The sequence below is a fragment of the Acipenser ruthenus genome, chromosome 22 (genome assembly GCF_902713425.1).
Source record: "Acipenser ruthenus chromosome 22, fAciRut3.2 maternal haplotype, whole genome shotgun sequence".
NCBI lineage: Eukaryota > Metazoa > Chordata > Actinopteri > Acipenseriformes > Acipenseridae > Acipenser > Acipenser ruthenus.
In genome coordinates, this window is record NC_081210.1 from 7,827,320 (window position 1) to 7,841,878 (window position 14,559).

General features: G+C 38.0%; 1 protein-coding gene across 3 annotated transcripts in view; it reads right to left on the minus strand.

Annotated features, from left to right (window-relative positions):
- Nucleotides 1–14,559, minus strand: part of LOC117431237 (caskin-1-like) — a 133,511-nt gene that overhangs the window by 53,197 nt on the left and 65,755 nt on the right. For all 3 annotated transcript variants that reach the window (XM_058995935.1, XM_034051982.3, XM_058995936.1), the window contains exon 2: nt 8,423–8,474. In XM_058995935.1, coding sequence (XP_058851918.1) covers nt 8,423–8,474 — 52 coding nt within the window. The remainder of the gene's footprint in view (nt 1–8,422; nt 8,475–14,559) is intronic.

Here is a 14,559-nt window from a genome sequence, read left to right on the forward strand (position 1 = left end):
GATGAGGCCCAGCTGCAGAATGGTTGGATCAACTCAGGAAAAAAAATAATGTTAGCAATTTAAACCACCATGAAAATGCTCCTATGCAAAATTGTTATTTGTTATTTTAAACCATTGTCATTGCATTATAGCCATAACTTTTATCATTAGGTTTTCATGTGAGTACCAGCAGAAATGGTTTGGTACTCACCAAAATTAGGGGTCATCACCCAAGTCGCTGTCAAGCTCTACCTCCTCTATTTGACAGTACAATTGGAATGGCAGTGTCAGAGACCACAACAACAGTTTATGAATGTTTAAATAGGAGTCCGGATTGCTGGTTATTACAATTAACAAATTATCACACAGCCAATGATGCGCTTGCAGGGAGGGATTGTAGTTAAATTGGAACCCTCTAGTCTTAAGTGAAATATGGTGAATGGAATTGAATTATGGTCCGCGATAATCAGCACAGATCTTTGACACATCCCGAAGACCCTGAGACTGAATAGAAAACCCTGAGTCTCTGGGGAAAATCCAGGTTAGGCAGGTATGGGTCACAGCCAGATAATACACTTGACCAATGCTCACTGCCCAATGCTTTCCTGTTAAAAATGTACTGATGGTACACCTTTGCGTCTTAAAAAAGCATTGAAGTTCGCATTTTTTTATTGATGCGCATGCTTACCTGCGTACCAGATACATGGTATCTGGTACGCAGATACCATGTATAATGCGCTCAAATTTACATTTACTTTAAAAAAAGAATGCCCTAATCATGTTTAAACTCATTATCCCAGACCACTTTATACAGCTTTCTTTTAATTATACTTGAGTTTGTGATGAAACCTTGCTACACAAAACTTACTCCATTTTAGTATTGCCTTCTAAATGGTTACTTGTTATCCACTATGGTGATGACATCCTCAATGTTCACAACCATCTGCGGGTGAAAATAGGACTCCCGTTACAAGACTTGTAGTTGCTGGTGTATTAAACTAAACTTAAATGGGTTTTATTGAGTCCGCAGAAGAAAACTGATTGTAGTTTGCTATGTGATTGGAGTTATGTGGTCTTTCCGACCCTGCAATTACAGCTTAACTTGGCGATACAAAGCTTGCTGATTTTTAGCTTGGCTGAGTATTAAATCAAGTGATCTGGGATTAGCTATACTACTTACCGCTGGGCTGAAACTAACAGCGTGCATTAGACCAGTGGTGCTAAAGCGCTTTTGCCTTAGACTCATGTCAGGTTGCTCCATTCTGGGCAGGGTTTCAAGTCTTAGACATGGAGGAACACTGCCCTGCTTTGTTAGTGCTTCTGGCCTGTTTCAGAAGTATACTTTGCTCAATGTCATTTGCACTCATATTTTAAAAGTACGTTTTTAGTTCTGATGCCAACATAACATTTTCTGGATCCTTGAGGTACAATGATTATTTAATTACCTAAATGCGCTACTGTCTACAATATTGATGGAGTACATTTTAATTATATTACAAAAACAATTGTTCAGAACGAGTGGCGAGACATAAGGAGCCTGCTTTTGTGGGCATGTTTTGTCTTTATCTTTCAAAATACAATTACATAATATGTTTCTCACTTTGTTGGTCTTGTTGCTGTCTTTGGTTTCTACGCTGTAATTATGTAACAAAATAACACTCTTTTCTTAGATCTCAATTAAATAAAAGTTTATGGAATTGTTACAGTTATTCTAAATAATAAAATTAAAAAGTGTAACTTACTGACGCTGAATGTAATTGACCCACTAACTCAGAATTCTAGTATGGTAGGGTACCAAGCTACACTCCAGTGCTGAATAATAAAAACAAAGGGGCTATTTTATTCATGGCTGTATTATCCAAGGACAGCATATCAAAGGCGTACTGCCTCATTCAATTGTACTCCTGTCACTTTGACTGGAGCTCTCAGATATACATTTTTTATAGAAGGGCCTCCCATACTTTCATTAATAAATAATTGTGCCCTCAGGCTCTAATGAACTGGTTTAGCCATTGATTAATTTGCTATTTTTATTTCGTAACATTCTGGAGAAGCTGGTTCTGGGATCACATAAGAAAAGGGCTGACAGCCGATGGCCTTTTTAGTGCCATCTTTCTATAAGAAAAACCCAGAGCCTCCGCCTGTTTATACATGACAAACCCAGAGCCTCTCAGATGGGTAATGTCCATTTAGCTTGCTCTTCACTGCAAGAGAAGAAACCTCTGGAGATCCAAGGATAAAATAATCAGTCTATCCATAGAAACTTAAACACACATAGATGCAGAGATAAAAGTACCAGCAGAGAAACTTGTCAACTTGACTTACAGTTTCTCATAGCTTTACCTATATTTGCAATCTGCACATAAATAGAAAATGTATATTAAGAATTGAGCGCATCCTTGAATGTCTTCCGATTCATATCAAAACTGCCTGTAATTTCAGAATTTTGATTGAGCTATGATTAACTAATACTGAGCATTTAAAAAACAAAATGTATTAATAATTCAAACAAAAAGAGAATAAGGGTTGAATTCAATTTTAGGGATGCTGATCTAAATTCAATTTTTACCGGCAAGACAAAAACATTAAGATGCAAATATATTCCATACAGTAAATGTTTCCAGGAAGTTTGGTAGAAAGACTGTAACAACACACTTTCTTTGTTTTCCTTTGGGGCATAAACCATGTTTCTGCATTGCTCGCAAGCTCCAGGCATTGCAAGAAAAACAAATCTATTGTTTTAGTGGCATCCAGCAGAGATGAAACGTGTTGTTTCATTATTATGCAGCTGACTGTTTTAAATATTGTTAGAAAAACACTTAAGAAGGAAATTTTATTTATAAAATTAATGGCTTCATGCTTTAATTATATACAGTTTTTAAGCGTGGTTCTTTTCCCATTGTCTGTCTTTGCTGTGGCTGAAGCACTACTACTGCCTTCTGCTACTGATATATTCTAAGAAATAGGCAATATCATAAATAAAGTGTACCATATGCAACAACTGTTGGGAACCTAACACAGCACAGTTTAGTTTAATTAATGAAAAATAGTCATGGATAGTAGTGTACGACCTGACTCATTCCCTCCGATAGCACATTTCAAAGATTCTTAACAGCCCAGAATTGGTAAATGTTGATAGCCAGTTGGTGTCTGAATAGTCAATTCATTATCTGCACATCTGAGATGGATATCCTGTAACACCTGTACTGCAGAGAACAGGTGTTATTGAGTATTCAGGGAAGCAGGCTATGAAAAGACCAATGACTTGTACTGCAGTGTGATCACAAAATAGATTCCTGCAGTAAAAGTGCAGAGCCCACAGCATCTATCAGGCGAAACAAACAGATTACACTGTCTATAGTATTAATTAGAAATACAACATCACACAGAGAGATGGAGGAAGAGTCAGAGATTGCAGGAGATAAATCAATGCTGGCAACGGATCAGGTTCTGTGTGGCAACAGTGAGATGGTGCTGAGGGTAATAACTTCCTTTTAGCCAAGCAACAACTTCTGAAAACCAAGACTGCCATTTATACTGTACAGTTTTCAGTGTTGTTAAACGCCTGAACAGCGTATAGAATAGGCTACCGTTGAATGTTGCACCTGCATGCTGTGTTGAGACTGTCCTTATTTCAATTCATCTCTCATAGACACTCTGTCTTCTGCAGGCTGTCAGTGAGTTGTGGATTTGAGAGAACACTAACATTGAAAAACTGCTGAGATTCATACAAATGTTAATTTCGATCTCAATAAATCCTAGTACTAGATTGGTAATTCATCTCTTGATAACTAAATTAAATAGTCAATGCTGTATGTCTCATGGGTCATGGCTTGTAATCGAACAGTTGTGTGGGATAAGGAAGACAACTTATTATAGGACTAAAAATATAATAATTACCTTTATAATGTAATCATATTATTATTTAGATTCACTCAGTTTAATTTTCTGTTTCAAGACTCAGAATTCAGAGTCTCAATAAATGGGTATTATTTATGCCAAAACAAAGTGTTAACTCTATTTGTCATATAGCTTTGCTGAATACTGCCACTTTCAATTTACAACCCTGCAAATGATCACCATTCTTCTCGCATGGTTACTCCCAGCAAGCACAAAAGGGCTATGACAATATCAGCTAATCAGACAGTACTTATTTGCATGTTAATAAATTACCCTGTATTGCAGCAATAGAAAAAATAAACATTGCATTCTAAATAGTACTTTCTATGGAGTTTAAATTAAATTAATGAGCAGGGAAGTATTCAAACAGGTATACAGTTAATATAATTATCTAACAGTAACTAAACATTACACTGGATTTCATAATGCTTTTTTAATTAGCTTTTTGTTACAGTTTGCAGACAGAAAATGATTTACCATCATACAGTCTATTATCCCTTCCTCTAATAATTTGAAATCTTTATTGTTAGTTTTAAAACTGTGCTACTCTTAGTGACAGAGAGCTTTTCAAGACTGTCCTTTAGTTGAGTATAGTCTTTACGATCAAAGTCACAGGGCCCAATTTAAAAAAAAAAAAAAGAATGCGTCAATGCAACACAACTAGACTTGCACAGAACCCCATGTACATCCATATTTCCTTACTATAGAGATCATCAATGATCAAATATCACATGACCCCAGTGCTGACACTGCAGGAGATTAACACCTGAGCATTCTTAATCATAATCCATTTAGCTCAACTATTACAAAACACCTGCTGTTACACAGGCTGTGTATGATGAGCTTCCTCTTAGCTTTCAGAATCTTTTTGTTTAGAGGTGTTTGTTAAAAGTGTACTTGCTTGTGGTTTAAACACCTTTTTCAACCGTGCTATTCATTAGCTTCTGAAGTACTGATTCCTTCTTGAATTCCCAATCATTGTGTAATTGAAGTTATGTTTTTTTCAAAAAGCGTCTCGTTTTTCTACAGCATCACAACCTCTCAGCTTTGGGATGGTGAAGTCGTGGGAGATTTTCAATCCCTCTTATAGGCTCCTCTTGCACCACCAATGCAGAGAACTCTGTCAAGCTTAAAGTAAGAATCTAAAATTAAACCTTAAACCTTGATCACTAACAGAGTGAATTGTACTTCTCTGCTGGAGGGTTAAGATATTCCACTGGGCAGTCATGCAGTGTGACTCGATGCTCAAAGATTAAATATGACATATACAACAGTACATAATAAAAACAGGCCAGCTATGCAAAGAGTCTAATTAAAACCCATTCAGACCTGAAATTAGCTGTAATTGAGCTGAAGACACGGTTTAAAGAGAAACACAGGACACAGTGGCATGTGGCCATCTGGTTTATTGCAACCTTCATCACCTTGCTCTTGTGATGTCATATACATAGAACCGCTTTAGAAGGGAAACCGGGTGCAGCTTTAGTGCTCCCTCAGTGATTTCATAGATAGATCAACAGTGCATTAGAATTAAAAATGTATAGAGTTTTCACTCCTAGTATCCTGCAAAAAATGAGAAACTTCCAGATAATGTATAACTGGGCTTTGTATGCCAAGTTTACTGGCACTGTCTTTGTATGCCAGATTAGAATTTTATAGATTTACTGTTTCTCATAAAAAGTATGACAGCTGATTATCTCAGCATGTGTTAACGTATGAAAAAATATAGTGTGACTGAAATGGGAAAATAAAGGAGCTGTGTATCACAAGGAAATCACACTGTCATACTGCACCTTGCATTGTAATACACTACGTCATACACTGTAACAATCTCAAACATTTCGATTCAAGCAGACAGTAATTAGTATGAATGAATTCTGTTTTTGAAGGAAGATAGGGCTACAAAAATGAAATACCGCTGACACAGAGGGGAGACTGTGCTTTTTCATTTATCAAAAGAGTGTAATAAAATGTAACCTGCCAAATTGTTAATACTGTGTTTTGCAGTGCTGAAAATGTTAAACTTTACAGAGCTAATCAGTAACCCTTTTAATGTTGTTACAATAATGATCAAATATCTGAATGCATTGAAGAACACAGTGTGCACAGTCGTAAACTTCAAATTAAGTAGCTACAGTAGAACAATAAAGAACGCAGATCAATGATTACAGCATTGCTGGTTGCTGTCTGTTTCTACACAATTTAACAAATAAAATATAATAAGAAGAAACCAGTGGAGTACAGGTCACCGGTCTAATCTGTGGTCTCCATTGCAGGTAATGTTCTGTCTTTTACTTTGTAATATGCAACAGTGTATTTAAACCCTCGATCATTATTACCAGCAGTTTGGCCTTATATATGAACACAGGCACTGAAAACAGGGGGGTTTGTTACGTACGTGGGTCATCACTGAATAATAAACACAGAGCATTGGGTGTGGACATGCCGCACAGGCGAGCAGATTTAATTCAACACTAGGGTACCAGCAATGGTAGCCTTAGTGTCACATTTAATAAAAAAAAGAAAACAAAACAAAGCTAAAAATAAAAGTTTGCCGAGTGCTAGTCCCACTAAAAGGAACGTCCCACTCCAGGGACCTACTACACTACGCAAACCCTCTCTATACTGTTTGGGATCAATTTCTGGGATCTATTTCCAGGCACCTGGAGTCCCGGCATCCTTACAGCGACTATGGCCTCTTCAACCAGCCTTTTCAAACAGGCTTTGCTGGGCAATGCCTTCAAGAGCACCATCTTGACGTGGAAGGGTTTCGTGTAGTAGTTCTCTCCAAGGAGCGGACACTCTCCTCCTTGATGTCAACACAGCAAGATTTCACTCAGTGCCCGTCTGTACAACTATGGCCATGCAGTAGCCATGAGCTGTAGCACAGACACTTTTTGAGCTCCACGCAGCCTTCCCAGACACACCCCCCCCCCCAGCCAATCTGGACCTCCTGATCAGCTCAGTACCAGGCGAGCCTAACTGCTCAATTGGTTGCCTAGCAACGCGCACACATCCGTGCAAGAACCAGCGACAGGGATCTCAAATATCACTTATTTATTTATTTATTTATTTATTTATTTATTTATTTATTTATTTATTTATTTTTAAATTTAGTCGTTGCCAATTATTTTTTATTATTTTCTCCCCAATTTGAAATGACTAATTATTTTTAAGCTCAGCTCACCGCTACCACCCCTGCGCTGACTCGGGAGGGGCGAAGATGAACACACGCTGTCCTCCGAAGCGTATGCCGTCAGCCGCTCGCTTCTTTACACTCTGCAGACTCACCCTGCAGCCGCCTCAGACTTAGAGGACAACGCAGCTCTGGGCACCTTACAGGCAAACCCGTAGGCGCCCGGCCAGACTACAGGGGTCGATGGTGCGCGGTATCTCATAGATGCAGCAGTCATACAAAAAAAAAAAAACTTTTGCTTTTTTTAAAACCAAGCATTCAGATCTTCAAGGGAAGAACTTGTCAAAAAGAATCCTTACAAAAATGTTTCTTTTTATGTGATGTTTTTTTGTGAAATCAGGGCAGCTATCATATTTTGTTTCATAATAACTGAATATATTTTATTTTAAGTGCATAATATGGTAACACTTTATATTAAGGTGCTGCTTATTACTGTGCTGTACAGGTATAATATATGCGTAATAACTATGTTATATTGTTAATAAAGCATTACAGATTGTTTATAACCATGCAATAGCCATAGGCGGAATTATATTTAAACATCGGAAAGTACAATAGGTGGCTAAAAACTGTCCCCTTTATAAAAGCGTAATTCCGTTTATGGCAATTGCATGGTTATGAACCATATATATGAACCATATATAATAGTATTAACTGTATAACTGTATAATATGTATTAATATGCATTAACTGTATAACATAGTTATTAAGCATATATTATATATTTATAAAACATTTATAAAACATTAATAAGCAGCACCTTAATATAAAGTGTTACCACCATATTGTACAGTACAATAACATACAGTACAATACAAATTACACAAATATATATATATATATATATATATATATATATATATATATATATATATATATATATATATATATATATATATATATATAGTAGAGAGTCAATTATCCACACTAATTGGGACCAATTCAAGTTTGTATAATTGATTTGTATGGATAATGAACAGGTATTAATAACAATAACAGTACCTTTAATACTGTATAGAATAAAGTTATATATATATATATATATATATATATATATATATATATATATATATATATATATATATATATATATATATATTTGACAAAATGGAAAGAAAGATGGAGATTGGCACCAGTCTTTTCCTGTCCCACAAATGTCTTGTATTGCTTTCAAATTCTCATAGAGAAACTATGACTAAAATCTTTTTGCCAGTAACTGAACCAAAATACATAAACAAGCTCTTAATTTATGACTCTTCTGAGCAGACCTCGCTGGCAACAACCTCTCAAGAAAGATGCCTTGCTAGATTGCTGTATCTCACACAGCCGATCTGGTTTTTCACTTACCCATCTGTGTCTTGGAAGTTCACGTTGACTCTCTTAGCGGAGCCTAACAGCTCTGAAAGAAAAGGAAAAGAAAAGGAGTATCAGTGCAAAGAGAAACTCTGCTGTGTCGTCAAGGTCTGATCAGGGAACACAAGCAACGTTACAACTGTGAAAGTCATCTTCACCCATCAGCCTTGTCATTGTAGGCCTGCTGCATACAATTACAAGGTGCCGTGAGTTCTGACTCTCACACTGGCTTCATAGGATTTCACTTTGAATACAAAGTGTGTCAAGGTGAGGGGCACTGAAGAATACAATATTCTTGTCTATGAATGTAAAGACGACAAAATGTTTAATGTGGAAAATCTTCTTCATCTTCCTCGGTCTAATGAGCAAAATTAAAAACATAGGGGGAAGGGGTAATGTCATAACATAACCATGTTTTTCTTAAATATTAAACACTCATCACACAGCATCAATAGAAATAATGATGGGCATATCATCAGAATATAAAAATTATTAGGAGCAGGATGAAATAAAAACTTGGACTATAATGATGGAATGATATAATGAACTGCTGGCATCTCTATCAAGCCTTCTGGCACCTTCAAGCTGAAACCAGGGGATGATTTACAGCAAATGCAGAGGATTGTGTAATACAGTACTTATTCCAGACCTAGGTTTAGATTGTCAGGACTCTGTGTTTAGCAGCTGTCAGATGGAAATGTGTTTTTCAACTGGCAGCCCAGAGAGGCCCCTTTAGTTAGGGTACATTTCTATGCAGCTCAATAACCACAACTGTAGCCCACAGAACACCCACAGGACTTGTCACTGGAACAACCTTCATCTGGAATCCATGTCTACAAAAAAATGTAACATTCTGAATATGTTTCACAAATGGCTTGGGTCTTCCGGCCGTAGGTAACCAAATGTCAATTCCATGAAGTGTAAAAGCTATTTATTTAGTAACCATACTTATAAATAAACAGTATAGAAAACCATTGATTTGTTAGTAGCCACAGTGGGAACCCACAAAACCCATAGGCTCTGTCACAGGAAACGGCCAAGCATACTGCTGCAGTCCCCTTCAATCTGGTACTTGCTCAAGAATACAGCCCAGGCCTGGGAATAAGAGGTGAATATTCCTGCTCATACGGCACTTGAATTCTCTCCAATTTCATAGCAGCCAAACTCACTCCAGCTACTGGGTAGGTAACCCTTAAAAGTCTATATAAAGAATCACATTTTCCCATATGCATGGAAACCCATGATTCACAATAGATATTCACTACAGAACTATCACGAACACCTACAGCATCAATCACCATGCTGGGATACTCACAGTTTACTAAACAAAAAAATGTATTGGTGAGATGGCTTTTATTTGCATTCATTATTTTTTTTGGCTTCTTCTACTCCAGCAACCAGAGGCAAACATCTGTTTTTTTTTATTGGAACCAGAATGTGCATTCCTTTCCAGTGCCAATAAAACACCTCTTAACCTCAGAGTCTTTAGAAGGTATTCAGCCTGTGTGCGGAATCAGTTATATGTCTTTTTAGAGTTATTCGGAGCAGGTTGAAATGCAAACCTGGATGGTCAGAGGTCCAGAAGACTAGGATTAGGAACTCCAGCATTTGGGCTCAAGGAGAGCTACAGAATATCCTTTTAATGGATAAATGCCGCAAGAAACAGAGACGGCAGCTCCTGGCTGTGTAACCGACTAATTAGCGCCACCACACCCTGGGGCTGACCAATGACATCTGAAGACAAATGGCCAAAAACCACAAATGTTGCTGTCGCACATTGAGAGCTGGGGAATTTACATCAGCGAAGCAGAAGCCAGGAAAAATAAAGAAATCTGCAGCAACAACATTACCAAGACAACCAGATACAGTATCAGGGGTTTTCTATTGTGTTCTATTCTACTGTTGAATCTATTGTATATCTTGCTTAGAAAAAAACAAACTGCTAATAGTGTATGTTGAAGGGAGCAGAAAGGATGCATGTCAGTCAGGCAGGCAGGTAGGCAGTTGAGTGCATTAATCTACAGCAGCTCTATCCCACACACCACTTCATTTAATTTCCAGTGCTCATAATCTGCAGTTATAACAGTGTTATGAAAAAGCGTACATACTGTCTACATGCAGCTTTAATAGTCTCTGGTCTTTGCTTGAAAAAAAGTTGCCGTTATCTCCCAGTTTGGATTCCAAGCCATTTCTGGTAACCATTTCCCTTTATGAAATGTATTGTAGCAGTCTTCTATATACCTGATGGGGGTTCATGCTGCGACACTCTGTGTTAAGCGCCTCTTGATGTCAGTGCAAGTTAGGATTGAAGTTGTGGACAGGACTTCATATCATATGGTGTGGAACTATATAAGAACAGCATGCGTGATTGTGTGTGTCATCCAGCAGCATAAAAGGCACTTACTGGAAAGTGTTGATGGATCAGCCCACTGCTTCAAATATGTCTCAGCATAATGACAGCCGATTAGCACTAGAAAACATATGAAACAGCCACTCAAACCAACCCACACCGTGGTTAACAGCCCTGTGATTTACATACACAGGACATATCTGTTGGAAATGTTTACTGCTGCTAGGTTTGGAATGAATATAGGAGGCTGTGTGGTCCAGTGGTTAAAGAAAAGGGCTTGTAACCAGGAGGTTCAAATCCCACCTCACCCACTGACTCATTGTGTGACCCTGAGCAAGTCACTTAACCTTCTTGTGCTCCGTCTTTCGGGTGAGACGTAGTTGTAAGTGACTCTACAGCTGATGCATAGTTCACACACCCTAGTCTCTGAAAGTCGCCTTGGATAAAGGTGTCTGCTAAATAAACAAATAATAATATCATTAGAAAGTCTTGAATGACTCCATAACAATAAATCTGGCTGGAAAAAAAAAAAACTCCTCGGTTTCTTAGCCATTATTATTCTGATTCTTCTGTTTTTTTAACCTTCTTCCTTACCTGAGTATATCTGCACCCCTTTGCATCCTTCAGTGCCTCTGAAAAAAGCATAAATGCAAGGCACGTGCAACCAGAATAAATCACTGCTGGTCAGGAAACTGCTAAACTACAAGTACATTTTCCCCCATGTTTCTTGCACTTTAATCGTTCACACTACATGTTTTGTGTGGTCTTCCCTCTTGTCTGAAGTTGTGTTAATTTCACTTTGAACCCAAGCTGCCTGGGAATCGAATCCATGCACTCTGACACAGATTATTTTTTGTGCAGAGGGAAACTGTAAAGACAAAGGGTGTCTCTGTTCTTTAACACTAATGACGTGTGAGCAAAAAACTTTGGAATGTGTGTATCCTCAGTAATTACTGTGGACACTCAACCAGAAATCTGAAGGTGCAGCGAAAGACCATGCAGATAACCTGCAACAAGCTATGACAGTTCTGTGGCTAGGAGGAGCAGGATGCGTGAATTACAGTCAAAAATATAGTTAATCACCTTTTGACTAATCACAAAGTTTAACAAAACACACATCACTACAGGGGGCTGTCTGAATCTTTGTAAAAGAGTTACTGGATGAAGAGAGTTCAAACTGTAAAGTCAATATCAGGTTTAACATGAAAATCATAAAGTCTCCCAGAGCAGATCACTATATAATATTTTGCTGAGAGACAAAACTCAATATCTTAAGCCTAAGTACAACATAATTAAAAGTTAACACAAGTCAGTACAATGATGGATGGCAAACCAAACCTTATTGAATTGGCAAGTGCCTGTTTCATGTAGAGTACCCCATGGATTGCAAGATGGCCTATTTTTATAGTTCATACTGTTTTCAGAGCAATCTTCTTAATCCATTATTACACTTGCTAAGATTTAATTACATTTTGAACATGTTCTTTTCAAAGACCTAGAGTTGAAAACCAATAAACCTTTTGCACAATAAATGCCTAAAATTAGCAAAAGTCTTGCACAGCGGACCTGAGAGAGAAAGGGATAGAAGAGAGAGGAAAACCGCACCTTACTCACACTGACAACAATCTGTGGACGGTTAAGGCTGGTTACTACTTTGTTCCCAACACAACTGAGTCCATCTGTCCATAGATTAAAATACTGCTGAGGGCAACAGGGAGGGTTTAAGTGACTGAATGCGGTTCTGAGAATTTCATACAGTGCCTGTTAATTTTCAACACACGGAAAGACTTGGTTACCAGCTTCATTTCAGACAGCTATTCCAGACTAGGGATGATTAAGCTCCTTTTAGAATTTACCCTGGTGCAGACTTGGTCTTTTTTTCTTCAGCACAAAGAGTCAGACAAAAATGAGTAGCTCTGTCCGCAAGTGAGTCATTCAGAATATGGGATAATCACAAAACAACAGAAATGATGATATGACTCAAAAGAGCCTCAAGTTTAAAAACTTAAAAACAGCTCCTGTATTTGGTATGCATCACAGCGACATAATAATGATAATTCAAATTAAAATCTTCACCATGAGATAATTTACAATAACAGGCTCAATCACTGTCTACAGTTTAACACATCTAATTAGCTAGCATAACCCAAAGACAACAGAACCGTGTCTCAGGAGCTCCGACTGCGTAAAAATGTGAAGCTGATGTGATTCATTCCAGTGACAGAAAAGACAGCACTCCCTGCAGAGGGGTCTTCATTGACCAGGAATATTTTAATTAGCTGTCTGTCCAGATGGGAAGCCATTACTGCATTCCAACAATGCGTTAGTTAAAATCGCCTATGCAGCTGAATATTTCACAATGCATGTTCGAATTATCTTCTGGGGTTTTTTTTTGCCTGAGGAACCTGAAATGACTCCCTCTTACCTGTTTACAATATCGTTGCAAATTCAGTCTTTTCATTATTTATTTATTATTATTATTATTATTATTTAATTTAGAGTGACCAATTATTATTTTTATTCATTTTCCCCCCAGTTTGGAATATCCAATTATGTTTTTTCTCCTCACTGCAGCGAGACCCCACACAGCACAGGCGTTCTGAGGGCATGTGAGTATCCTCCGATCTCAAAAGCCTAAAGCCAGAATCGCTTTTATGCCGAGCAATCCAGAGCAGAGGTGGGCAGCCTACCAACCCCGGAGAATAGAGACCAGCCCTTCCTCTTATCCGCTCTGAATGTGCTCATTGTCTAGTGGTTGCGCGACCAGGAGAAGCAATCCCTGCCGGTTTCCCATCCCCCACCCTGGAAGCGCCAGAGCCAATGTGCCGCCCCCCTCGGGGTCCCCAGCAAAGTTCGGCCTCTTTGCACAGCCTGGATGTGAACTGGCACCGTCCAAGCTGTGTGACTCATCCTGCACTCCCAGCGGCAGCGCTTTAACTGGATGATCCACTCGGGGCCCACCTCAATCTTTTCCTTAATGTCTCTAACATGTAACTGCACCTGCCTATCTAAGCGTACTCAGTTTCTCGAGCGAACGGCTTCACATTCTGTATGACTGGAACCAGGTCACGATAGAAGGGTTTTAAAAACTACAAGTCATTATTATATCATTTTTAATACTACGATTGGATTGAAAAGTATTAAGGAAACCTAACATGCAAATGTAACTCCAAGATGTGTCGTGTATGCAATGTTACAGTATCAGGCTAAAAGATATGTGTTCATATCTTTAGTTATTTTTAGTTTTAAATGCATTGCATTACAAACACTTTTTAGCCTCATTGTGTACACTAACTAAAACAGTATATGCATGCACACCACCTGCTGGACAATATACACATTACAGTTCTCAGGAGTATAAAAAAAAATAGAATGGTGAGATCTGATCTATCTTAAGAGAAGAGAGCAGACCAATACTTCTTATTATTTGCAGGTTTGTTTCGGCAGTTAAATTTTCTTATACATCTCTAGCATAAATGTTATTTATTAATAAACAAGGGGCAACACATAATGGGACTTGGGATGTCAGAACAGGTAATTGAAAAGGATATTTTCTCCTCAAGATTCACTTAATTTGACATTTCCAGGTTTTTCATTTTTTTATCTTTTAAGAGAGGTAAAAGAAGAAGTTTAATCCAATGAGTGCCCTTGACGCCTGTGTCAAGACAGACTCAGGTAATTAGAAATTGAAAACAAATCCCTGTCTAAGCACCACATAAAAGGGGATAGCAGAAACACTGGAGGAGCATCAGTCAGGAATGGAAATAAGACTTGTTTCATT